Here is a 27195-nt window from a genome sequence, read left to right as displayed (position 1 = left end):
CCATCTGAGCCACCAGGGAAGCCCATATATATAGTTGTTGTTCAGTAGCCCAGTTGTGTCCAACTCTGCAACCCCATGGCCTGCAGCACACCAGGCCTCTCTGTCCCTCACCATCTCCCAAAGTTTGCCCAAGTTCATGTCCATTGCATTGGTTATGCCATCCAGCCATCTCATCCTCTGACACCCTCTTCTCCTTCTGCCCTCAATCTTTCCTAGCATCAGAGACTTTTCCAATGAGTCAGCTGTTTGCATCAGATGACCAAAATACTGGAGTTTCAGCTTCAGCATCAGTCCTTCCAAAGAGTATTCAGGGTTGATTTACCTTTACACTGACTGGTTTGATCTCCTTGCTGTCCAAGGGACTCTCAGAAGTCTTCCCCAGCACCACAGTTTGAAAGCATCAATTCTTCAGCACTCCACTTTACCATCCAGCTCGCATAACCTTATGTGACCACTGGGAAGACTATACGGACCTTTGCCAACAGAGTAATGTCTCTGCTTTTCAACACTGTCTAGGTTTGTCATGGTTTTCCTACCAAGGAGCAATCGTCTTCTGATTTCATGGCTGCAGTCACCATCCACAGTGATTTTAGATCCCAAGAAGAGGAAATCTGTCACTGCGTGTATTTTAAGCCACAAATAAAATGGGAAAATTCCTAATCTTTGGATGGCACAGGAGGAAATGGAAGAAGAGCAACAGTTGTCCTCTTTTGTCAGTAGCAGCTTGTTAGAAAAGATGGTAAAAATTCCATTGACAATAGCAATAAAGAAATAACTCCGGATCAATTAAGTCTATGGGGGCTAGGTGTAAGAATCCCCACTTGAGAGCGAGAAGAGAGGGAAAAATCTGGAACCTGGAGCCGCTAGTTGCTTGATGGTCTAGTATCACCACCGCAAGTGACCTGTGAGTATTGATCACTTTGCCTGGAGCCCCATTCAGTTCAGTCGCTCAGTCCTGTCCGACTCTTTGCGACCCGATGGAATTCTCCAGGCCAGAATACTGGAGTGGGTAGCTTTCCCCTTCTTCAGGGGATCTTCCCCACCCAGTGATTGAACTCAGGCATCCTGCATTGCAGGCGGATTTTTTACCAGCTGAGCCACAAGGGAAGCCCAAGGAGACCCGTAGTGGAGCTGCAATCCAGCTGTGCTGTAACCAGAAAGCATCACCAGAAGACTTGGTACAGAAAAAAACCAACCAAACAAAAAAATAGTAAAATATGTCATTCATAATGTTGTGCATTGCTTATATGCTGAAACGATAATATTGCCGATTGCTGCGTTAAATACAGTCTGTTACTGAAACCGATGCAACCTTCTACTTTGCTTTTTTTTTTCAAGTGGATGCTGTAAAATTTAAAAGTCCACAAGGAACTCGCACTCTGTTTCTATTGGGCAGTGCCGCTCTAGCAGGATAGAAATTAGAAGCTGCAAAGCTCTATGTGCCTCGACGTCTGTTTTCATTTCGGCATCGGGACTGCCGACAGCCACCTTGAAGGGTCGGGGCGGGGGCGTGGGAAGCAAGGAACGCTGAGACACGTGCCCAGGTGCCCAAGTTTCCCGTACAAAAAACCAGTGAGAAAGACTAGACCTTCGCCCGACCACGCCCACAGCTAAGCCTCGCCCAGGTGGGCTGCGCAGGCGCTCCCCGGCCGGGCCGCTGAAGGCGGGGCGAAGCCCAAGGCGCACGCGCGGCCGCGCCAGCGCGGGCCGCCGCGGCCGCCAATGAGATGGTGCAGCCGTCCGGCGCGCGCTTGGGGCTCCGCCTCGCCCCACCCCTCTGCACGACACGCACGGGGCGGTGCACAGGTGGGCGGGGCCTAGCGGCGCAGCCTGACGGCGGCGGGAGCCTGCAGTAGCTTCCTAGGCGGCGGTGGCCCACGCGGCTCGCGAGCTCAGCGGGGCAACATGGCGGACGCTGAAGGTGAGGGCGGCTGGCCGGCCGGGCCCGGGTCGCGACCTCCGACGGGGGGAAGCCGGGGGTGGGGGGTGGCGGACGTCGAGGCCAGAACTGTCCGCTGGCTCCAGCCGCCGCGCCTCCCGCCGACCTTGTCGCTTGGCCTTGGTTCCACGGGGTGAGGGCGAGAGATTGAGAGGCCCCCGCGGTGACGTGACGCCATGAGGCCCGGGCCTCCCGCCGACGGGGCCTGGGTCGCGCTCCCCCATTCTGCCGCCATGGTCAGCGCCGCGCGAGGAGGGGAAGAGAAGGGGCCGAGGGGCTCGGGCGGGCGCGGACCTCCCAGGCGAAAAAGTTCTAGGGGCCCCAAGCCCTCGAGGACCGTCGGACGGTCCCTGATGGAACTTACGGGCCCGCAGGCCGAGGGCCTTTCAGCCCCGCGCGGCCACGTGGTGAACAGGGCTGGAGGGCGACACGTGCGGCTGCTGTCGCGAGCCCGCCCGGCCGCCCCGGGCACTGGCCTGACCCCCGCTCGCTTCCCCTACGAGCCTATACCAGACGGCCGTTTTTCAGCTGCCCTGATGTGTCCTCTATTTTCAACTCGATCGCCTTGATTTTCGGGGAAAACTCCCAATTCTTGTGTGTGTTTTTTAAGTCCTTATTTTGCCGAAGAAACATAAGAAGAAAAAGGAGCGGAAATCATTACCAGAGGAGGCTGTGGCGGTGAGTAGGAATATTTTTACTCTGCTCCGACTCGAAAGGTTTCTTAGAGGCCAGATTGCAGAAAAGAACTGTTTCTAAAGATTTGGAAGGAATGGGGTGTCATCGCGCGCGGTCCTGAGATAGAAACTACAAAGCGCCATCCAGCCTAGGTCTCTCTGCTGTCAGGCACACTTTGCTAAATGGTGTTGCCCACAGTGACTGCTTTCCCTGAAATTGTCTTTCTTATCAGACCCACTATCCCTCTTTTCTCTTAAATTGGCTATTCCCATCTTGATGCCACTTCACTTATTCTTCTCAGTTCTTCATTTCTTCTCTTTCCTTTGGAGATCTCAGTGAAAAGGCATAGACACCTTGTTTTTTATTGCGCAGGTGTAGACTTTGGTAGTCATAATGGAAGGGTTCAGATTCAAGTGGGGAGTCTTAACAGGTTGTGTTTCTATCCTCTGGAAGGAAATACAACATGCTGAAGAATTTCTCATCAAACCTGAATCCAAAGTGGCTCAGTTGGACACGTCTCAGTGGCCCCTGTTGCTAAAGGTATGTGTTTTGCATCAGCTCAACGTCTGGCTTTTACACTGTTTCTGAGTATTAAACAGTTGATTAAGAATGGATCCTGGACTTAGGCAAGGCTAGGTGAGGCTGCCTAAATCAGTGTTCCTCAAGGTAGTTGAGATGAAGACCTGAATTTTATTTTTTTAATTAATTTCCAGTGTACCCAACACTTGTGGAATACAGGTAAATTTTGCAACAATGTGAGACTGCTATCAAATTTTATAAACAACTCTCAATTTCTGTACTTAGCTTCACTTTACAGGCATTTACTGGTTTGTGGAGTAGTACATACTTTACAGCATATATTTCAATGCTAGACCCATTTGGGTCAGGCACTGTGTGACCTTAGGCTAATCTTGATCTCTCTGAGGCTCTTGGCGAATAATACCTCCTTTCAGAAGGCCCACTGAGGGTTGTAGGAGGTGATCCATGAAACATGCCAAAGTGCCCAGCATGTATCACGTACTCTAGAAGTTATTGACTGTTGTGTTGTGTTTTTCTTAAAGTAGTTCAGTGATGAATAGAATTAAAATTTCTTTACTGACATAATGGGTGCTAGCTATGAGATTAAGAGGTAAGTTTACTGAAAGACAGGATTCCCTGGTGGCTCAGACAATAAAATGTCTGCCTGCAATGTGGGAGATCCCTGGGTTTGATCCCTGGGTCCGGAAGATCCCCTGGAGAAGGAAATGGCCACCCACTCCAGTATTCTTGCCTAGAAAATTTGAATTGACCACTAAATAGGAGGTAAAAGATTTGTTTATATAATTCAATGCAGTTGAATTTCTGCTTGGCCAGATGTGTCTGCCATTTAGATAGTATCTGGTTCTCTTGTTTTTACCTGCCAGTAAACCATGTTGGCAATTAGTCCTACCATCATGGAACGTAAAATCTAGAGGTGGGAGATACAGGCAGTTAAAAATAATTCCTGCTAGTGGGAAGTACCAACATGAAGCTAATGAACTTGCACTGAAGGGAGCGTTTTCAAACTGGTGGTGGAAGCTTGGAAAGAGCGAGGAGAAGCAGATATAAGGAGTGTAATGGGAGCGTCGAAGGCAGGAGTGAGCTAGTTAGGTGTGAGGAACCATGTTGCCAGTCATCCTCCAGCTGGCTATCTTTGGTCCCTGAGAAAATCAAAGCTAGGCCGTAGTTTACTCATAAGCCTGTGCCTGTACAGTGAAGCCACGTTTGTTCTGTAGTACCCCAGGAGGCCTTTCTGGAGGAGGGAGCACATTTGTCTTCTTACTTGGATAATTTTTCCAGCATGTAGTGGGGCTTAGCAGTCTGTCACAGCAGATAATGGAAATACAGGAGCAAGATCCAAAACAGGAACCCAAAGGGTCACCTTATCATGGTTCATAGTGGTCCTGACTTAATTTTCCACATGTTAATGATTTATTGCTTATTTTGTGTTGTATCGTTGCTTTCTAGAATTTTGATAAGCTAAATGTAAGGACAGCACATTACACACCTCTTCCTTGTGGTTCAAATCCTCTGAAGAGGGAGATTGGGGACTACATCAGGTAAGCGTGTTGGGAGCAAGCACTGTTCCCACTTCTTTGCACAATGACCATTTCACATTAGTTATTCAAGGAGGTGGTGACATGCCCTCAATATATATGATAACCTGTGCCCATGGTCAGCACTTGGTTTTTACTCTGCAAATTTAGTTTTCATCTGAGGCCCAGAGTTGATGACACAGTAATTTCTTTCCCAATCTAGGACAGGTTTCATTAACCTTGACAAGCCCTCCAACCCCTCTTCCCATGAGGTGGTAGCCTGGATCCGGCGAATACTTCGGGTTGAGAAGACAGGACACAGTGGAACCCTGGATCCCAAGGTGACTGGTTGTTTAATAGTGTGCATCGAACGAGCCACTCGCTTGGTGAAATCACAGCAGAGCGCAGGTAAATCAGAGCGGGAGGAACGACGGGGCAACTTGAAGATGGGAAGGCTTTCTATGTTTCCTTGCCCTTCTGCATGTGGCTTTCAGAAGTGATTTCTTCATTGGTAAAATCTTACAAAAAAAAAAAAAAAAAACAGAAGCAAGGGACACTGTAGCTTGGTATGTGCCTTCTGTCTTCTGCCAGATCCTGATGAGGCTGCCTTGTTGGGTGTTCTGAGTGCTTTTGACAAGCACGTGGAGCCAAGTGGATCTGCTTCTAGCCCTGAGGCAGATCTGAGTCCAAGTCCGACTGCAGGCCTGTCACTTTGGGCTCTTCGAAATACCCTGCAGCTTCTGCCTAAAATAATGCTTCCTCGTTGTCATCAGGGAAAATTCTCCTTGGCCTTGCAAGGTGCCCTCCAGGCAGGCTGTCCACAGGTGTTCTTGACCTCAGCATGTTGAGAGTTGAACCTGTGACATTAGGGTCTTCGTTCCTTTCCTACATCTGCATCCTGAAATCTTTTCTTCCTGCAAATTTGATAGAAATTTGCCTGCTTTCCCTGGCTGCACCAGATTACGAGTGATACAAGCATATGTGAAATAACAGCAAACTCAGTGGCCACACCTGACTACTCTTGTCATTTTACAGGCAAAGAGTATGTGGGGATTGTCCGGCTGCACAATGCTATCGAAGGGGGGACTCAGCTTTCCAGGGTAAGTCTGTCATTGGAGGGAAGCCACCTGAGCCACTGGGCCAACCTGGGCAGGTGACTGCAGACGGCAGAGACACTTTTGCTCATGTCCCTTCTGAGGAGAGGCTTCTGATCAGTCCTGAGCCACCCATGTGGAGTTGCAGAAGGAATCAAAACTTGAAAGTCCCTTTTAGTGATTGCAAGAGACCTTCTGCGTGTCACTTGTGCCCTTAAACTCTCCAAATCTGCCCTTTGATCGTCTTTGAGAGTCCATGCAGTAAGAGCAGTTTTGTTTGTGTTTCTTCCTAGGCCCTAGAAACCCTGACAGGTGCCTTATTCCAACGACCCCCACTTATTGCTGCAGTAAAGAGGCAACTCCGAGTCAGAACCATCTACGAGAGCAAAATGATTGAGTATGACCCCGAAAGACGATTAGGTGGGTCCTCAGGCTTGTGGGGCACTGAGCTGACACAGAGCACTCTGGTGTTGAATGAATTTTCCAAAATCAGAGTCTGGTAAAAGTAGCTGCCTTGAGCATATGGGGTAGTTGTGGCCTGTGTCATCTCCAGTTTCACTGCTGCAGGTAGAAAATAACTGGGTTTCTCACCTGGTCATGTGTTTTTAAAGAAAGAAAGTGAAGTCACTCAATCATGTCTGACTCTTTGCGACCCCATGGACTGTAGCCCACCAGGCTCCTCCATCCATGGAATTTTCTAGGCAAGAGTACTGGACTGGGTGGCCATTGCCTTCTCCGGGGGATCTTCCCGAGCCAGGGATCAAACCCAGGTCTCCCGCATTGCAGGCAGACGCTTTACCATCTGAGCCCCCAGGGAAGCCCACCCTTTTATAATAAAAAACTATTCAATGAGTTAAGCATAGAAGAGTAATTCCTCAACCTGATACGGGTATCCATAAAGAAAGAATTACAGCAAACATACTCAATATCTTTCTCCCTAAGGGATTCCCTGGTGGCTCAGACGGTAAAGCATTCTGCCCACAACACGGGAGACCCAGGTTCGATCCCTGGGTCGGGAAGATCCCCTGGAGAAGGAAATGGCAACCCGCTCCAGTACTCTTGCCTAGAAAATTCCATGGATGGAGGAGCCTGGTGGGTTACAGTCCATGGGGTTGCAAAGAGTCAGACATGACTGAGCGGCTTCACTTTCTTTTCTTTCTTTCATGTGTTTACCTAGGAAAATATGTGCTACTTTTGTGTGTGTGTGTGTGTGTTTGTGTTTTAGGAATCTTCTGGGTGAGTTGTGAGGCCGGCACTTATATTCGGACGCTGTGTGTTCACCTTGGTTTGTTGTTGGGAGTTGGTGGTCAGATGCAGGAACTCCGGAGGGTTCGTTCTGGAGTCATGAGTGAAAAGGTATGTCATTGGTGGGAGTTGTTGTTTTTCTTAAAGTCGACTGATACTTAGATCTTCCAGCCCTTGGTGGAACTCCACCTACTTCCCATCCCAGAAAAGGCAGTTCCCAAAGTGTTGAGTTCAGTCCAGGGCAGCTTCCCTGTTCTGTTAATTAAACTTTGGGACATTAAAACACAGACTGGGGTGTGTGTGGATGGAGACTGTTACTCTATTCATTTACTCCCTAGCCTACAGATATGCCTGCTTAGGTTTACTAGACCACCAGTTACAGAGGTGACTGCAAACAGACTAAAGACTAATGAGCTTGGACTAGCAGATGAGACAAAACTGATTCAGTGTTTGGAAGTGTGAGGTCCATTTGCCTATTGGGGGTACAATGGCCCTTGATTAATTTTCATGCGCGGCTACTTCCCAGGACCACATGGTGACGATGCATGACGTGCTTGATGCCCAATGGCTGTATGACAACCACAAGGATGAGAGTTACCTGCGGCGAGTTGTTTACCCTTTGGAAAAGCTGTTGACGTCTCATAAACGGCTGGTCATGAAAGACAGTGCAGTAAGTTCTATTTGCACAAAATGGGAGCTCGAGAGAGGAGATGTGGTCCGTGGCCTGAAAATTTCATTCTATTTAAAGAGAGAAAATAGGATTTTGTGATCTCACAACCACTATTTTCCTTGGGGTTTATTTTCTTTTTTTCTGGTTTTGTATATTGGACCTGGATTAATTTATTTTTGTTAATGGAAGCATTTATGATTAACTTTATTAAGTGAAAACCAAATATAAAGTAAAAGTTTACTGGGCCTAATTCCATTAAACATTTAGAGTAACTTGGTTCAAGAAATAGACTATTAGTGGTACATAAAATTTGGTCTTCTATAAACTGGTAGTTTTACATGTGCCTAAGACACCTTGGGTTTTTTTAAACTATTGCTAGAAAAAGTTGTTTTGATGGGGATAAAAGATTGAGAGTTGGCTAGTTCTCCTTTCAGAATCTCCATTTAGAGCTTTGTTGAAATAAATCCCAATTTGAGGCCATAAAACCTAAACATGGTGGAGATTATCAAGCCTTTTTTCTTAGTATGCATACTAAATAATCTCATAGAAAGTAATCGTTTATATATTTAATAATTTGAGCTTGTTCATTCATACTCAGATCTTAAACTATATACATGTTTGACTGTATAGATGTTAGAGTTTATAATAAAAGACAAAAAACTGAAGAGGCATACCATTGTCTACCCCTATAATGATTGAGAAAACAACACACAAGACAACGTGAATGTGATTCCCTTTTGCTAGGGTCAAATTAGTGGCTTCTGAGGGAGTTTCAAGGTGGGGAGAAATATGGTGAGTGAAGACAAGATTCCCTCAGGGTGGATTGGACTCCTCAAGTGTGGGCAGACTCGGGGAGAGTTGGCCTTGACGTGTATCTCTGGGTCCGTAAAGGACATGTCAACACGTGCAGGCTTGGTTCAGTGGGCCTTGGCAGTCTTGCTTGTGCATTCCTTTGGGGAATATTACCTGGGAAGGTAGTTATTACCTAGCTCTGTCAGGGTGTTTTCCCTTCACGCTGAGGAATACTGCTGCTACTGCTGCTAAGTCACTTCAGTCATGTCTGACTGTGTGACCCCATCCCTGGGATTCTTCAGGCAAGAACAGTGGAGTGGGTTGCCATTTCCTTCTCCAATGCAGGAAAGTGAAAAGTGAAAGTGAAGTCGCTCAGTCATGTCTGACTCTTCGCGACCCCGTGGACTGCAGCCTACCAGGCTCCTCCGTCCATGGGATTTTCCAGGCAAGAGTACTGGAGTGGGCTGCCATTGCCTTCTCCAATGCTGAGGAATAGGGAATAGGTAAACTGGACAGGAGTAGTGACTTCCAGCCCTGGTTATGTTTCTGAGTCAACCTGTGGCGGGTGGCGGCTGTGATCAAAGCTGCATGGCCGCCTGTGGATGCCATCAGGCCTCTGGCATGGGCAGGGGGTCCTCGCTGGTCCCCCCAACCCCCTCTCGTCCAGTGGGGGGTGGGGCAGAGGGCAGGGGCTGCCCTGTGACGGGGGCACTCATTGGGCTGCCATCCTGCCAGGTGAATGCCATCTGCTACGGGGCAAAGATCATGCTTCCAGGCGTCCTGCGCTACGAGGACGGCATTGAGGTCAATCAGGAGATTGTGGTCATCACCACCAAAGGGGAGGCCATCTGCATGGGTAAGAGGCAGGCAACCCTTGTCCGCTCTGCACTGTCACAGCCAGGCTCCCTCGGGGTGCCCGAGGCCTGGCCTCGTGGAGTGACTGAATGAATCCCTGTGTTCCTTGGGGTCTGTGGGGTGGTCACAGCACAGAGGTCCAGTTCGGACAGGCATGGATGAGAAGGGGTCAGCGGGGTTTCCTCTTGTCCCGCCAGCTGCTGTTAGGTGCCCTGTCTCAGCTGTTTAGCTCTCCAGTGAGAGAAGAAATCATCAACTGATGGGGAGGAATAAAGGTGGTAACTGAGGAGCCTTCAGTCTGCTCCCTCTCTGTGCAACACTAACCTGCGCAACTTTAGCTACTGTTGGATTATCCCTGTCTGAGCTCCAAGCATGATGTGTATGTCTTTGGGGTTTGATATCGAGGTGGCCCTTACCCTCTGGCTGCTGGCCACTCTATGGCCACCTTGATTGTGCACAGCTAGAAAGGGATCCTGATGACACTTTATTCCTGGTGTAAATAATGCACATTAAACAAGGAGCTTTGGATGTATCTGCTTGGCCAAAAAATGGATTTGGATTTTTCTGAGACATGTAATTGAAAAACACGAACTTTTTGGCCAGTTGAATACTTTTTAAGAAGTCTCATCTGAGGACGTCCAAAACATAGATTTTGATGAGTGATCAGTATCAGTATTTTTTTGCACTTGATAAGTGGAACATGATTTCACAGGCTGCTTTCCCGTGATGGTGGATTTTCTCCATATGCACCTCTCCACAATGGAAACCTCAAGGCAGTAGAGCTTAAGAGTTTTATTTCAACAATTAGATTATTTTTTAAAAAAGCATCTATCTGTTTGGCTGTGTTGGGTGTTAGTGGTGGCACACAGGATCTTTCATTGTGCTGTGCGGGCTTCTCTCCGGTTGTGCGTGGTCTCACTGCTTGTGGCACCCCGGCGTAGGTGCCCTGTGGCATGTGGGGTCTGAGTTCCCCAACTTTGAATTGAACCTGTGTCCCGTGTATTGGAAGGTGAATTCTTCACCACTGGACCACCAGGGAAGTCCAAGCTTAGAAGTTTTCAAGAAGTTTGTAAAACTTGTATAAAATGGCAGCATTTGGCCTCATTGGTTATCAAGTCTTTCCTTCTGTCTCTTTCCAACACCTGCAGCAATTGCTTTGATGACCACAGCAGTGATCTCCACCTGTGACCACGGCATTGTAGCCAAGATCAAGAGAGTTATCATGGAGAGAGACACTTACCCTCGGAAGTGGGGTTTAGGGCCGAAAGTAAGTAAGTGGGACTGGGCCTGTGCCCTGTGCAGCATTGTATTTTGCTTTGTTGAATACTCGAGCAGCTCTTGGTATGTCTCCACTGCCATGTGCTGGTGTTGTGCCGGGCTCTGGGAAGTCAGTGGTGGTTGGAAATGTGCCTCACTTGGACCTGACGATATTTAGGCTAAGGGGACCATAGATGGACCTCAGTCCACTTGCACCACGGGATGGTGACTTTCAGCATAATTGAGGGCCCTGTGAAGGGGTGTGGCAAGGTCCCTGGCACCTTGAGTCCACCGTGAGGGCTTTGGCCTGGTCAGGGAGTTGGGGCAGGGGATCTCTGCTTGAGCCATGCCAGTGGAAATATATGGTGTGACATGTTGAGATGAAGCGGGGAGGGAAGCATCTGGGGCCGCTGGAATGGCAGGGGTACAAATGAGACCACAGAGGCTCCCAGGAATACAGCAATCCCTTTGAAAGTCCCATGTCTGCACCCGTGGAAGAGAGGGTGAGTTCCGAGTACTCTGTGTGTGTGTGTGTGTGGTTATGAGACCTGCTTTGCGTCGATACTGTTGTAACCTGGACACCCTGCCTGTCCTCCAGGCGAGTCAGAAGAAGCTGATGATCAAGCAGGGCCTCCTGGACAAGCATGGCAAGCCAACTGATAGCACGCCTGCCACCTGGACGCAAGAGTACGTCGACTACAGGTGAGGGTGGCTGTCGGCCAGCCCCGCGGTGGAGAGGGGGCCTGCCCAGATCCTGGACTCCCTCGACGGCAGGGGAGGAGGGAAGGGCGTGGAGTTCTTTGTACTGGATTCTGCCTCCCAGCCACTCTGGTGAGGAACTCAACTTAGTTCAGTTCAGTTGCTCAGTCATGTGTGACTCTTTGCAGACCCATGGACTGCAGCACGCCAGGCCTCCCTGTCCATCACCAACTCCCGAAGCTTGCTGAAACTCATGTCCATTGAGTTGGTGATGCCATCCAACCATCTCATCCTCTGTCGTCCCCTTCTCCTGCCTTCAGTCTTTCCCAGCATCAGGGTCTTTTCAAATGAGTCAGCTGTCCACATCAGGTGGCCAGAGTGTTAAGAGTTTCAGCTTCAACATCAGTCCTTCCAATGAGTACGGAGCCAGATATGGAGGAAACATATTCAGGGCAGGGCTGTTGGGACTTGCCTTGGGGGCTGGCGTTGAACCCCGGCTGCCCCTGGTGAGTCAGGGCATTGGGCCCCGCACAGCCGATGGTTGTCCCTTGCCAGCCTGGCTTGCAGGACTTTAGATGGAGTCAGGTTGCAAGTGGCAGTGGTGAGCTCTTCTGTCCAGCATCAGTATTCTGACGGTGGCTTTCGACTGGCCATATATGCCTTTGTGCAGCCAGGCCTCTGAGGACAGCATGTCTGCGACCCTCACCCTTTGCTTCTGCTCCTCTCATAGCGATTCTGCCAAAAAAGATGTGCCAGCCAAAGCAGTCAAAGCCACGCCGGTAGTTGCTGAGGTGGTGAAAACCCCAAAGGTGAGTGGTGTGCCGTGTTGGCTTTGGAACACACCACCCAGCCCCTCCAGCTGCTGGTTTGTTGTGTCTGCTGGGGAGGGGTCTGTGGGCCTGGGGGTTAGATTGGCCTGGGCTACTGGCTGAGCTCAGGCCACAACCGTGAAACAGTGGGGTTGACAGATGGCAGGAGTGTGTTGGAATCAAGACGGGGACACTCGGGGCCAGGCGGAACTTGGCAGAAGGCCAGCGAACACCTGTGCATGTGGTGGCTTCAGGGCTGGGGGCCGCTGGCATCAGATGGCATGGTGGCTTGTCTGTTACTGCGGGTGGCACCGAATGTCCTAAAAAGGGCCTGCTGTGGAACCTGGCAGGTGGGGTTCCTGACCCATCTGCCCCCTCTGAGGCCTCCTGCAAGCACCCTAGGGTGGAGGCGGCCTTTCTGTGTTGCCCTGGCACTCCGGCAGTGCCCCCGGCTTCCTGGCCTTCAGGCATGACAGTCTCTGAATGCCTGCTAAACCAGGCTCTGTCGGGGGTTTTCACAAACTTCCTGTTGGATCCCATCAGGATCATCTTGGCGAGCTGGCTCCCCACCTTTTGTGACTCACTGAAAACGTTCTTGTCCACGTTGGTCTCGGATTTAACATGCCATCTGTGGTCTCCACCTTAGCGGAAGCGAGAGAGCGAGAGTGAGGACACGTCCCCGGCGGCTCTGCAGGCGGTCAAGAAGGAAAAGAAGAAGAAAAAGAAGGAGAAGGTCAAAGCTGCTATGGAGAGCATGGAGGAGCCAGGAACCGGGGTGTGTGCAGGAGGGCCCAGGACCTGGGTTCCTGAGAGGGGAAGGCATTGCCCACTGCCCAGTAGGGAGGATGGGATGGGCCCAGGTTTCCTAGAATCGGCTCAGTTAGGATTCTGTGTGTGATGGGTTGGGAGGCTGTGGAGCTAGGGAGTGTGAAAGCAAAGGCATCAGTGAAACACTCAAGACGGTGATGCACAAGATTGAGGTCACCCAGGACGTCCGAGCCATGAGCATCACCTCCTGGTGACCCTGACAGGGTGGGACTGGGAAAGTGGTGGTGCTTATGAGATGCTTGCTTGCTTGCTTTTCCTCCCAGGATAGTGACAGCACCAAGAAGAAGAAGAAGAAAAAGAAAATCAAAGTGGAAATGGTCTCCGAGTAAGGGCGACCACATGTGGCACGGTGCCCAGGTGGGAGGAGCCATCAAAGCCTTATTGTGAACCTGGAGCTCCGTTGGTCCTCAAGGGAGGGGACCCGAGGTCCCCAGAAGGGTGGAGAGGCCAGCATGTGGGAGCAGCTCACGGAGCCCTCACCAACGCCCCCTGGCATTGCTGCCCCATCGCGTCCTGTTGTAAGGACCCTGGTGAAGGGGGTGGACTGGGCACTGTATGCTGCTCCGCCCAGGAGACTCACAGCACCTCCCATGCAGACCCAGTGCTGCCCAGTGCCCACCCACGGCTGTTTCCCGGGGCCAGCTGACCATCCTGGGCCTCTCCCAGTTGGCTTTTCATTTCCCTCGTCTAAAAAGTTTGTAAGCAAAAAAAGGCTGTTCCACAAAATGTTCTAGAGCAAGTGAAAAAAGAAAAACAGAACTGAACCATGTTATTGAGGGAATAATCTTTTTGCCAACGTGCTGAGGACAGCGGTTTACTCTCGTGTCAAGAGTTCCCTCGGTCACCTGGATTTCTTTCCAGGTGGAGGCCTGGCTGAGGGCTCTGGCATGCTTGTCTTGTGCGCTCTTTCCATGCCCTCCCCTGTGTACACTTCACAGCTCGTACATATACATACCACCTCAGGCACCTGACTCCACCTGGCTAGTTGTGTTTGTGAGCTCAGCTCCCCCCACCACCCCCCCAAAAAAAAAAAAAAAAAAAACATTCCTCCAGGCTTCGTTTTATCCCTCCATTCCTTTCCCTGCTGGGAGAAGGTTGTAATTTTTACTGATTAAATTTCCTTCTGGTTTTTTAAGTATTCCTGTTGGATTTTTCTAATTGTTGATCTACAAGTTAGTAGAACAACAACAACAAGACATGGCAATTAAAACTGTAGAGGTGTTTACGTCCTAGTGGAAATGTGGTGTTTTTCCTGTATGTGTGGTTACCTTTTTTCTTTGTCTGGTAACATTTCCCTTGGGGCCTGGTATGGGATCAGGTACTCTGGCATCTTCAAGACATGAGATAACCAAAGAACCTTCCCAAATTTGGTGATCCCCATAATCACAGAGAAGAGAAAGGTTCTCCGTGTCTGTTGCAGGCAGGAGGTGGGGGACAAGGGGTCATTTGGGCACCTGCAGACACATCTGGGCTCAGACACCCACGCCAGGAGCTGCCAAAGCTTGTGCTGATGGCTGGGGAGGTGATTTAGAACCAAAAACTATGCGGAGTGGTGGGGAGGGGAGTGCGAATGCAGTGAGGGTCAGGGCCACATACATACCCAGTGATGGTTTCTGGTGGCCTCCACTGCCTGGCACCCTTGAGAGCCACCTGGACACACCAGCCCATGGCTGGCTTTCCCCTGCCCTAGGTATGCCAGGACATAACGCCTCCAGGAAGCACCCATGGTGGGTTCCCATCCAGGGTAAGACACTCTCGGGTGCCTGTACATGGACACAAACCTCAGGTGAGTCTTGAGGGCACAGCTGCACCTGTGCTTCTGGTAGCCAATGGAGGAGTTTATTCTGGGGACGTTACCTTCACCTGGGCAGTCAGTCTGGGTGTCCAGAATGCAAGAGAAATCTAAGAGGGAGTAGCTTTCTGGAGGAAAAAGATCTGGTATGTGTATCAAAATCAAGTCCAAAGCAAGTGGAAGCAAATCAGTTCAGAGCACTCGCCCCCAGAGCAGCATGGAGAGTCAGTCCCCTTACACCTTGGCTCCCAGCATGTCTTTGTACACCACACACACGTGTTCATGTGCACGTAGACACCACCACCTGTGTCCGGAAATCCAGTTGAGCCTGACCTCCAGGCTCAAGGTCGTCACAAGCTTGAGAGAGACTTCAGAACATGGGAGAGGCATCTCTGCACCCCAGGGGCTTGGGGCGTGGCTGGGAACCAGACAGTCAAAAGGCACAAGCTCACTGGCATTTTAACACAGCAATATCTTTATTGCTTTTGAGGGTTTCCCTAGAGCAGACCCATCCTATTGCACAGCTGTTTGATTTGGCAGGGTAGAAACTCGCAGTGACAAATGCTCTCTTCAAATCAAAGACACATGAAATGCCCGGTGTGGCCGAAGGTAAAAGGGGTGCAAGCTTCAGAGGGCTGGGGTCCATTGCTTTTCCTCCCTGTGTGCACCAGCTGTGATCAGCAGCTGCCTTGGCCGAGTGCTTCCGTCCCTCAATTCACAGGGATCCTTTGGAAATCCTGCTCCATGGGGAAATCAGCCCAGCCCTTCAGAAATGTGAAGAAGACAAGACACCCACCGGCTTCATGAGGAGGAGAGTTGCAGAGAGCTGGAAGCTGACACAAAGCTAGCGAGCCTGTGGTCTTAAAAGAGCAAGGCAGAGTGGACTTCCAAAGGCTGGACAGGGGCCCCCGGTTGCTGCCCACTATGGTGCAAAGATTAGTAAACCCAGGAGACAGGCACCCACTGTGGGGAACGGCACGCCAGGTCAAAGGCTTCTTGCAATGTTTTCAGGGTTTCCTCAACGCTGTTATTGACCAGTGAGAGGTCAAAGTAGTGCGCATACTGGCTGCGGATGGCCTCCGAGTCCTTCTGCAGCTGCTGCAGGGCGTCCGTCTGGAGGAGAGAAGGGGGAGGCCCACGGATGGAGCAGGCTGTTTGTGCCCTGCCCGGGAGGCCCAGGACGGTTCAAGTGGAGGCCTGCCCACCACTTGATCGTCGTGCCCACCACCCAACTTTGAATCACATGCTGAAAAGCCTAAAGGCTTCCCTGGTGGCTTAGCTGGTAAAGAATCTGCCTGCAATGCAGGAGATTCTGGTTCAATCCCTGGATCAGGAAGATCCCCTGGAGAAGGAAATGACAACCCACTCCAGTATTCTTGCCTGGGAAATCCCATGGACGGAGGAGCCTGGTGAGCTACAGTCCATGGTATCGCAAAGAGTTGGATACAACTGAGTGACCTTCACTTCACTGAAAAAAAAAAAAAAAAAAAAAGCCTAAAACCCTGAAGTCCTTGCCTGAGAATGTTAAGGGGCTGGGGTGTGGAGAGGTGCTCCCTGAAGACGTCTCGGTAGCAATAAACACGAAAGTGAAAGACAAAGTGCAAGTCGCTCACTCGTGTGGGACACTTGGCAACCCCATGGACTACACAGTCCGTGGAATTCTCCAGGCCAGAATACTGGAGTGGGTAGTCTTTCCCTTCTCCAGGGGATCTTCCCAGCCCAGGGTTCGAACCCAGGTTTCCCGCATTGCGGGCAGATTCTTTCCCAGTTGAGCCACCAGGGAAGCCCAATAAACACTAAAAGGCCAAATTGAGATTGGGGGGGGGTGGTGGTTGCAACTGATACTATTAAGGGCTAATGACCCTCACACAGAGATCCCAGAAATTAGTAAGGCCAGTGACCGAACAAAAATAAGCTCAGGAGCTGACCAGGTAGTTCAGAGAAAAATGGACAGACTTGGTCCTTGGGAGTCTAGACAAGATGCTTTACTGCTTCCAGTCAAGCACTCAAGTTCAATGAGATTCCACTTCCCCATTCAGCAGACTCCAAAGATGAAAGTGCAGGATATGCTCCTGAAACAGGGGGGCAAGTCCCCTGCCACATCCAAAATTCCCAACACGACCCCGCCTGCAATCTCCCACAGACAGATTTGCACATGGGAGGTACACGCACAGAATCGTGGATTGTCATATTGATGCTATTAAAAGTTTTAAACCTAAACATCCATCAAGAAGGCAGTGAGGGAACTAGAGTGAAGTCACTCACTCGTGTCCGACTCTTTGCGACCCCATGGACTGTAGCCCACGAGGCTCCTCCATCCATGGAATTTTCTAGGCAAGAGTACTGGAGTGGGTGGTCATTGCCTTCTCCAGGGGATCTTCCCGACCCAGCGATCAAACCTGGGTCTCCTGCATTGCGGGCAGACGCTTTACTGTCTGAGCCGCCAGGGAATCCCTAGGGAACTAAATAATTCTGCTAAATCCACAAGATGGGAGACCACAGCTCCTGAGAAAGGCCCAGGAAGGTCTCCACAGATGCATTCGATGAAAAGCAAGTGTCTGCAGTGGGGTTTGGAGCTCATCGGCCCTAGGGAGCTGGGAGGCTTCTCTACATGGTCCCCCCTCCCCACAGCATGCCTCCTGTGGGCCTAGGGCCACATATGTTCAGGATCCCTGTCCCCCACATTTGCCCCTCTTAAGCCCACCATCCATCCCTATGATTCTGGAACAATGGCCTGGCTAGTGGGTTAACAACTCCCCACTGAACAGAAACGCCAATACTTTGGCCACCTGATGCAAAGAGATGACTCATTGTAAAAGACCCTGATGCTGGGAAAGACTGAAGGTGGGAGGAGAAGGGGAAGACAGGATGAGATGGTTGGATGGCATTATCAACTCGGTGGACAGGAGTTTGGGTAGACTCCGGGAGTTGGTGATGGACAGAGAGGACTGGCGTGCTGCAGTCCATGGGGTCGCAAAGAGTCAGACACAACTGAGTGACTGAACTAAATTGAACTGAACAGACTGGACGCATGTACTCTGTCCTCTTGGCCTCAAGCGCAGCAAGACAGCAGTAGCCAAGATGTTGAGCTCTGCCAGCACCCTGCCAACCATCTGTCAGGTCTCCCGCCCCCCCTGCACAGACCCACCTGAGTGCCTTGGTCAGTGGGTGCGATGAACACAATGAAAGGTGAAAGTTCTGCTGTCCGAACGATCTTCAGGGTCTGGGAAAATGGAGTGGAGGGAGGGAGAAGAGAGGGAAAAAGAGTCAGCAGTCAAAGCAGACCCCTGGCAATTGGCATCTCAGGGCCTCGCCAAGGCCAGGACTGTCTCTGGCACGGCTGGACCAGCTCTTCCTCCCGGTGACCCCAGTGACAGCCCGTGAAGCCAGGGTGCATGCCCTGCAGGTTCCCCCAAGCTGTGCTCTTCAGCACCCTGCTCCCATCTACTCTGGTCTTCCCTGCCAACCCACCTGAGGCTCGATGTCCAGGATGGCGACCTTGTCCTGCTTGTGAATCTGGTGCACAGTCTCGAACTTGGTGCCGAACATGTTGCCCTGGTAGCTGCCAAACTCCAAGAACTCATTGGCGGAGATGCTACGCGTCATCTCCTCCGTGGAGATGAAGTGATATTCCTTGCCATCTTCTTCACTCTTCCTGGCCGGCCGTGTCGTATCTGCACCCCGAGAACCCTGATCAACCCCTGAGCCACTCGGGGGCCCCCCTCCATGGCTCCCGGGGGCACAGACCCTGGCATCGCCACTGCCACCCCAGCTGCTTTTAGTGCAGGGGCTTCTGATTCAGGGAATCTTCTAAGGGATTCCCTGGTGGCTCAGATGGTACAGCATCTACCCACAACATGGGAGACCCGGGTTCGATCCCTGGGTCCAGAAGATCCCCTGGAGAAGGCAATGGCCACCCACTCCAGTACTCTTGCTTAGAAAATTCCATGGATGGAGGAGCCGAGTGGGCTACGGTCCACAGGGGTCACCAAGAGTCGGATACAACTGAGCGACTTCACTTTCTTATTCAGGACCCTCAGGGCCTGACTCAAGAAAATGAAGTGGGCCGGGAACACGTTTAAATGCTCCAGAGTGAGCGCCCATCCTCCTGCCGTCATAAAGTTGCCTCTCTCTCCAACACCAACCCCAGGGACACAGAAGCTGGAAATCTTTGCAGAGCAGATCCGCAGAGACTTCACAAGTGGTCCAGTGGTTAAGACTCCACCCTCCAATGCAGGCTGGGGCACATGTTTGAACCCTAGTCAGGGAACTAAGATCCCACGTGCCGTGCAGTGTCGTGAAAAAATTAAAAAAATAAATAAATAAAACTGATCACAGGCTATAGTCTGGACTTCTGGGAAGCACACTGAAAGTCTCCCTTCTTTGACCCAACTTCTCCTTACCTTTCACCCACTCTTGCGAACTCAGTTTGCATTTTAAGTTACTGAATGACCCTAAGTGTCACTATGTCTCTTATGCAGACCAACAGCGAAACTACTTTGTTAGTTGCAGCAACTCTGGGGACAAATTTGTATCTTTCCAAATGATCTTTTCTTTTGATCATCAAACATTTGGGGGAAAAAAATCACAAAGAAGGGACCTCCCTGGCCATCTAGTGGTTAGGGCTCTGTCTTTGCTGCCAAAGCGTGGGTTCAGTCCCTGGCCAGGGAGATTGGGATATCCCTGGCTATGTGGCATGGTCAAGAAGGAAAAAAAATCACAGAAAGACAGACCACTATGAAACCACGGCCCTCAGGCCCCTGAGCTACTCACACGGGGCAGGGTATGAGAACTTGTCCGGGTTCTGGCTGAGCAGGGCACTCTTGATGTGGCTGCGGCCCACCCCGCTGGCTCCTGCGTGGACAGAAGAGACAGGCATGCAGATCAATGCTTCCATTTCTTTCCCCAGAAACAAAGACAGGGCTAGAAAGAGGATTAACACTTGGGTTTTCATCTCTCAGAGCTCACGATCAGTGACAGGTCAAAGCAAAGTGCATGGGCTTCTGAAGGGCTGGGGTCAGGAGGATCAAGGGTTTCAGGGCCTAGTGTCCCGATGACAATTCAGAACACAGCTGTCTTTGGCACATAGGAGCTGGCTACCACAGGGCATTTTCGGTTTCTTTCTGAAGGCTATTTGCCTTCCTAGACTCGCCCCAAATGAATGGAACAGGCTTTACCTGCAAGTTTAAACAGAACCTTAATACTGATCCTCTAACCAACTAACCTTTTTGCTGTAGAGACAGGGAGGACTTGCTCCATTTCAAAGAGCCCTAAATCCTTTCCTGGAGAACGCAAGCATAGGCCTAGAGCATCCCTACTGCTGGCCAGATGGATAAAACACCTAAAAGAATTAGTCGCTGAAACCGTATCAGGTTTACCCTCTCTAGCAACGTCAACCAAGGTGAGTCCTGGTAAGGGCTCAGAAAACTCTTAAATCTGCTCCATATGGAGGCCCAAGACACAGTTCTCACTTCCTTTTCTTCCTCACTGCCCACTTTTTTTTGAAGGAACAGAATGGGGAGAAGACATGGAGGTAGGTTACATCCTCCAGGCAGGGAGGCAATGGAGGTAGGGTACATCCTGCAGACAGTGGAACACAAACAGAAATGTCGTGTCCAGTAGCAAAGCAACAAGAAGATACCGATGAGAACCAGGGTCTTCCTCTTGAACGCGGGCAGCCGAACCACTTCCTCGTAGGAAACAACATCCAACTGGTCAAAAACTAGGGACAAAGAAAAGCAAGCCAAGGTCATCCCAGAGCTGGGCAAACTGGGCAGGCTGAGATCAGCCAGACAGGCTCAGATACTGATGGGGACAACTGCAGGTGGGGCTGACCTTTGATGGTGGGTGCCCTTCCTTGAGGTCTATGTCTTGGTTTTCCCAACCCCCCCTGCCATTGAAACTCAACATGGCTGTTGGTCAGTTCTTTGCACTCAAGTTTTCTGTAAGCTTTTGGCCCCAGCTATCAGCCCTAGCACCATCATCTCCCCAGTACCGCCTGCACTGGCCCTTGTCTCAGGGGACGTGAGTGTCATCCTGACTCTGATCCTGCTGCCTCCCATGTCACACAACTGCCCTCTGCGGCTCCGTGGAGACTCCTGACCTAGCAGGTGCTTTCAGGTCCTGTGATTTGTTCCTATCTTTCTCAAAAATGCTCCCCGCAGGAAGGAAGCATTTAACAGACAGTAGCTTAGTCATGGATGAGTCTTCCTTTCTTATCTAAAACCTGCTTGTGCCCACAGCAGGTAAAGAACACAGTCAGAGTTAGTTCAGGAAAACAGGCCACTGTCTGAGGCAGCTCGAACCCTGCACTGGGTCAGACTGATGTCGGCTGATGTATTGAGAAAGGTCTGGAAGGTGGTCAGGGTGGATCCCTGGGGGCAGCCTTCCTCCCACATGCCCTGAGTGTGTGGAGCCGGGGAGAGGGATGTGGTCACAGGAGACCAGGAGCAGCGGCGAGTCGGGGAGCGTACTTGCGCTGTGCTTCGCCAGGTACTTGTCTTTGTACTTCTTCTTTTTCCCAAAGGGGCTGCAGCTAGGGGCCTCACTCGGAGCAGAATGGGCCCCACTCGCCACTCGCCTGGAGGGAAGAGACAACAGAGGACATCAGTGGTTTCTTGATGCAAAAGCCCTGGGTCATTTGCCTGTGCAGTCCCTCTACACGAAACCCCTAGAACCATCTGCCTCCGGCCCTTTCTCTCAAGGCATTATTTACAATAGCCAAGACATGGAAACAACCTACATGTCCGCCGACAGATGAACGGATAAAGAAGATGTAACATGCACATATGCGCATGTGCACACACACAGAGGAATATTACTCAGCCATTAATAAAAAGAATGAAACTCTGCCAATTACAATAACATGGATGGACCTAGAGAGTCCATGTTAGAGGCTTAGTGAAAACTCAGAGAAAAACAAAACTCTAAGTTATCACTTGTATGTGAAATCTAAAATATAAAACGAATGAATGAATGAGACAAAACGAACAGACTCACAGATATGGAGGACAAACTCGTGGTTACCACTGAGGAAAAGGAAGAGGGAGGGGCAATATAGGCGTAGAGGATTAAGAGGTATCAATACAAAAACTGCTATGCATAAAATAAATAAGCTACAAGGACGTATTATATAGTATAGGGACATAAGGCCATTATTTTATAACTTTAAATGGAATATAACGACTCCCCTGGCAATGCAGTGCTTAGAGCTCTGCACTTTCACTGTCAAGGGTGTGGGTTCAACGCATGTTTGAGAAACTAAGATCCTGCAAGCTACACAGCACAGCCAGAAAAAACAAAGAGTATAACATATAAAATAAATACTGTTTTCTATGTTTCTCTAGTGTTCTCTATGTTTTCTTGGGGTTTTATACTTTCTAGTCTAACACTTTGGTCTTTAATCCCTTTTATTTTTGTAAATGGTGTCAAAAATATTCTAATTTTATTTTGTAAAATAAATGTAGTTGTCCAGTTTTCCTAGCACCACTTATTGAAGACACTGTCTTTTCTCCTTTGCATGTTCTTACCTCCTCTGTCATAGGTTAATTGATGTTAAGTACATGTGTTTATTTCTGGGCTCTCTGTTCCATTCCATTGATCTGTGTGTCTGTTTTTGTGCCAGTACTATGCTATTTTTTTTAACTTTTTATTTTGTATTGGGGTATAGCCAATTAATGATATTGTGACAGTTTCAGGTGGACAGCAAAAGGACTCAGCCATCTGTATACGTGTATCCATTCTCCCCCAAACTCCCCTCCCATCCAGGCTGCCACATAACAGTGGAGGACTATGCTCTTTTGATGACTGTAGGTTTGTAGTATACTCTGAACTCAGGGACTGTCCTAACTACAGCTTTGTTCTTTTTTCTTAAGATTGCATTGGCAACTCAGGGCTGTTTTTTTTGTGTGTGTGTGGTTCCAAATAAGTTTCACGACTGTTCTACATTGGTGAAAAATTTTACGGGTGTTTTGCTAGCGATGGCAATCCAACTTGGGGACAGGGATAACCTTTTCTATGTACCACAAATATGCATAAAGGACATATCCTTAAAATCTGACTGTTCTCAGCAGGACTCAGAGTCTGCCTACAATGCGGGAGACCTGGGTTCGATCCCTGGGTCGGGAAGATCCTCTGGAGAAGACAATGGCCACCCACTCTAGTCCTCTTGCCTAGAAAATTCCATGGATGGAGGAGCCTGGTGGGCTACAGTCCATGGGGTCGCAAAGAGTTGGACGTGACTGAACGACTTCACTTTCACTTTTTCTGCAGAACTCAGAAGATCATGGTTCAGAAGGGCACTGGGGGAAGGGGGGTGGAGTCCCAGTGCCACAGCCTGCTTTGTAGGCTTAGGGAAAGCACTTGTGGCCACAGAGATCCGTGGATGCAGGGAGAACTCGTCAGGCTCCTTTAGCCATAAAACAGCCAGTCAAGCTCATAAGGGCATCATTGCCCCTGCCCCCGTCCATTCTGCTAGGAAAACTGGCAAGTTGGCCTCATTGAGCAACAGAAAGGATACACAGCATGACAGATTGCAGAAGTTGGGCAGTTCTCTGTGGCAGGCGTGGGTCCTTGTCCATTGGTGGCTCACCATTCCTGCAGCTCAGGGGAGGGGATCAGGCCCGCTGACTCCTGGGACGAGCCTTCCACCCGCCCCTGCCACCAGTTGCTGTCATCCTTGTTGATGATCTGTATGACGTCCCCTGTGACGAACTTCAGTCCCGCCTCCTTGCAAGGGATCAGGTTGTCCTTTCTGGGATCATAGTCGAACTGCGCACGCATGAACATCTGAAAACGCAGGCGAGGGGCACTGCATTAGTGGAAAGTTTGGCTGTAAATAAGCAGGGTCTGCACTGCCTAGACAGCAGGGAGGCAAAGACGCTGTGTGGTTACTGGGACTCAGCTGTCCACTCTGGAGTACAAAGCAGCTACTTTTATAAATGTGCCCCAAGTCTTGCTGCTGATATCACATAAAATAAGATCATTTCCAATCAAAGCAAATCAAAACAAATCAAGCAAATAAAATGTGTTTGATTATCAAATTATCAAATAAAAACAACACCTACTATGCTTGAAATTTAGTATTTTTTCATACACGGAAGCCAAAAAGACTGGAAGAAGCTATTAAGTTAGAAGTTAATACTAGCTATCTTGGATAGGAAGATCAGGGGTGTAAATCCAACCCAGAGAAAGAAAGAAAGCAGAAAGGAGCAGAAAGCAATGAAACAGAAAAAATAGGGTTGAAAGGATCAAGAGAGGTGACACTGGTTCTCTGAAGATTCATGAAATTCAGGCCGACTAAAAAATGAGAGAAGACTCCACTTCCCAGCAGACAGCAAAGTGTAACACAACCAACACAATGTCCAAAAGGAAGGGGGAAAATGCCAGAGAATTCTCAGCAAGGATGTGGTGGAGCTGGAACTGGAAAATGGTACAGCTACCTTGGAAAACAGTTGCACAATATCACCAGTTGAACATGCTCCACAACTCATCAGAAATGCACTGAAACTCAGAAATATTGAGGTTCATGGCAGCACTGTTTTTTGTTTTTTTGTAAGAACCAAAAACCTGGAATTGCTGAAGGCCCTCAAGAGCATGTTCATATGAGAAATAAGAAGGAATCACATGTACACCCATGGCTGATTCATGTGACTGTATGGCAAAAATCACCACAATATTGTAAAGTGATTAGCCTCTGATTAAAATTTTTTAAAAAAACATTTAAAAATTCAAACAAACAAAAAAAGAAGGAATCATCAGTTGCTACAACAGAGACTTCATACCCAGTGAACAAAACGAGACGCTAAAGGATTCGTACTGTGTGAGTCAATTTACACAAATTCCCAAAAGGGGCAAAACTCATCTCTGGAGTCAGAAGTCAAGGTTGGCGGACTCTAAATGGGGATGGGGACTCTCAGGGTGCTGGTCACATAGGTGTGTTAAGTTTGTGAAAATTCATCTAGTTTTATACTTACGATTTGCGTACTTTGTTGTCTATGTGCCCATATATACCAAAACTTCAATCTTAAAAAGTTTACTTGACAAGAAAATTATACCATCACACTTTAAGTAACCTGGGACAGAAACTTCAGACTGGTTTTTGTCAAAGTTCATCTGCCCAAGCGATTTCCCTCCTAAGCCACGATGCGCTGTGTGTGATGGGGGGTCACAGAATCAGGAGATGGGCCTTTGGTCTCACGTGCAGGACATGCAGCAAAGGCCTGCCAGTCTGCAACATGTGTCAATTTGGCTCAGAGAGTACTAGGCAGCTCCACTGATTAGAATCACACATTCAATCAAATTCTGAGAACATCCTGGGTCTGAATCCTGCTGTCACTGCAACAGAGAAAATGCTGCCACCTACTTGCAGTGCCGGAAGTCGATTTTGCTGGTTGGGAATTACTTTCAATGAGATCATTCCTTTGGTTTCTTTCTATTACAAAAAGAAACAAGAAATAACTGTTAAGCAAAATGAACTTGGCTGACTGGAGGTATCATGAAGTCATTTTTCCCCTCCTAAAGGCCCATGAGGTTTTATTTTTTTCCCCAACAGCCACCATTGCACTTTGAAATGTTGTAGCACAACAGTTTCTTCGAGACAGAAATGTCATGTGCCCCGTAAACCAGCATAACAATAGGAACCAAAGGCTAATGATTGTCCCTCCTCTTCACCAGTGACCACAAAAGATCCCCAGAAATACTTAAAATGAACCCCTAAAATGAACACATATGTCCACACTTTTCTATACAATACAAACATGTACAGATATTCATACACATATTCATATTTATGCATTTTTGTTGTTTTTAACAAAATGGGATTATACTACAAGCATGACTCAACGACTTGTTTCCAGGTCGATATATGAAGGTCTCACTCACTCTCTCTGATGGCTCAGCTACATTCCTTGTGTGCCGGTGGCCTCAGCCACCATCCCCATTAGTGGGCGTGTCCACTGTCACCAGTCTTTGTTTTTTCTTCTACAACCTGCGCTTCCCTGGCGGCTCAGACAGTAAAGTGCCTGCCCACAATGCGGGAGACCCGGGTTCGATCCCTGGGTCGGGAAGATCCCCTGGAGAAGGAAATGGCCACCCACTCTAGTACTCTTGCTTAGAAAATTCCACGGATGGAGGAGCTGGGTGGGCTACAGCCCAGGGGGTTGCAAAGAATCAGACATGACTGAGTGACTTCACTTTCTTTCTTTCTTACAACCTGCTGGCAGAGACCCCCTTCAACATATGTCCTTATATATTTGCATTTGATTTGTACAGACTAGAACCCCATGAGAGAAATGTGGAATCAAATGGTAAAAACACTTTTAGAGCTATCCTCAACTTATGTTTCCATAGACATTCCACTCTCACCAGGAAAAACTCTATAGGACCAACAACCGAGTTTCTTCCACAAAGATCAGATCAGAAAACAGAAGGATTCAGAGTCTTAAAAGATATATCCATCAACCACAGTGTGTGGATATGACCTGGATCCTGATGCAAATACCCAAAGCACGTGCCCCAGACCCAGGTGGTAGTAATTATTGTTGTTGTTGGGTTGCCCAGTCATGTCTGACTCTTTGTGACCCCATGGACCACAGCACGCCAGGCCTTCCTGTCCATCACCAACTCCCGGAGTTTACTCAATCTCAGGTCCATCTAGTCGGGGATGCCATCCAACCATCTCATCCTCTGTCGTCCCCTTCTCCCCCTGCCTTCAATCTTTCCCAGCATCAGGGGCTTTTGTTCCACTCTATCTTTAGGCCTTCTCTTCTGTGAACAGCCCTTTCATTCAGCACTTTATCCACCTTCTGAAGTGGGTCACCTGTCTCCTGCCGGGACCCTGGCTGGAGTGTTTCACACTCACCAGCCTGAGGAGCTGACTTGTATCCTCACAGTGTACCCTGCACAGAACACATTCCTCTGCACTTGGCCTTCATCATTTCCTCTCAATAGAATGTGATGCACAGGTTTTTTTCTGAGCCCATGGCAAGGCTGTATCCCTTAGTCTTGAAACAACTTTTTCAAATATATGAACATTCAAAATTTATACTTCTTTTTGATTTGTGTAAATATAATCAACTATGTAAAATTTATTTGTGTCATGTGGCAAAATATACCATATACAATAAACTTGGGAACATAATGGGCTTCCCTTGTAGCTCAGTCGATAAAGAATCTGCCTGCAGTGCAGCAGACCCAGGTTCAATCCCTGTGTTGGGAAGATCCCCTGGAGAAGAACATGGCAACCCACTCCAGCACCCTTGCCTGGAAAATCTCATGGACAGAGGAGCCTGGTGGGCTGAAGACCACAGGGTTGCAAACAATCAGGCATGACTGAGCAACTAACACTGACTTACTTACTGGAAACATATTATTGTGCATATAATAGGCAGACAGTTAATAACCAATTTTCAAGTGCTTCTAAACTTTGTTATATGGGCTTTCCTGGTGGCTCAGATGGTAAAGAGTCTGCCTGCAATGCCAGAGACC

At 49.2% G+C, this 27195-nt stretch overlaps 2 protein-coding genes and 2 non-coding genes across 4 annotated transcripts in view; 3 read left to right on the top strand and 1 right to left on the bottom strand.

Moving 5' to 3' along the window:
- Positions 1 to 1799: 1799 nt before the first annotated feature.
- On the top strand, positions 1800 to 14142 carry DKC1 (dyskerin pseudouridine synthase 1). Its single transcript, XM_061137965.1, has 15 exons — positions 1800 to 1921; positions 2550 to 2617; positions 3068 to 3154; positions 4601 to 4692; positions 4892 to 5076; positions 5704 to 5768; positions 6056 to 6182; positions 6988 to 7118; positions 7534 to 7677; positions 9205 to 9325; positions 10473 to 10591; positions 11180 to 11283; positions 12011 to 12089; positions 12736 to 12864; positions 13181 to 14142. Exons 1-15 carry the CDS (start codon positions 1906 to 1908, stop codon positions 13244 to 13246), a joined length of 1533 nt encoding a protein of 510 aa, XP_060993948.1. The 5' UTR covers positions 1800 to 1905; the 3' UTR covers positions 13247 to 14142.
- LOC133053323 (small nucleolar RNA SNORA36 family) lies at positions 7223 to 7354 on the top strand. The gene has a single exon (XR_009692240.1). It is a non-coding gene; the product is annotated as a small nucleolar RNA SNORA36 family (small nucleolar RNA).
- LOC133053327 (small nucleolar RNA SNORA56) lies at positions 11812 to 11940 on the top strand. The gene has a single exon (XR_009692244.1). It is a non-coding gene; the product is annotated as a small nucleolar RNA SNORA56 (small nucleolar RNA).
- Positions 14143 to 15161: 1019 nt separating the features above from the next.
- The window catches only part of MPP1 (MAGUK p55 scaffold protein 1), a 28674-nt gene continuing 16640 nt past the window's right edge, over positions 15162 to 27195 (bottom strand). The window contains exons 5-12 of the mRNA XM_061137967.1: positions 25073 to 25141; positions 23300 to 23496; positions 21183 to 21289; positions 20351 to 20431; positions 19483 to 19563; positions 18181 to 18383; positions 17858 to 17932; positions 15162 to 15822 (exon numbers count right to left, since the gene is read on the bottom strand). Coding sequence (XP_060993950.1) covers positions 15646 to 15822; positions 17858 to 17932; positions 18181 to 18383; positions 19483 to 19563; positions 20351 to 20431; positions 21183 to 21289; positions 23300 to 23496; positions 25073 to 25141 — 990 coding nt within the window. The 3' untranslated portion in view covers positions 15162 to 15645. The remainder of the gene's footprint in view (positions 15823 to 17857; positions 17933 to 18180; positions 18384 to 19482; positions 19564 to 20350; positions 20432 to 21182; positions 21290 to 23299; positions 23497 to 25072; positions 25142 to 27195) is intronic.

Source organism: Dama dama, chromosome X, assembly GCF_033118175.1.
Source record: "Dama dama isolate Ldn47 chromosome X, ASM3311817v1, whole genome shotgun sequence".
NCBI classification, from domain to species: Eukaryota; Metazoa; Chordata; class Mammalia; order Artiodactyla; family Cervidae; genus Dama; species Dama dama.
The sequence above is the reverse complement of the archived record's forward strand: the minus strand, read 5'-3'. Positions and strand labels throughout refer to the sequence as shown.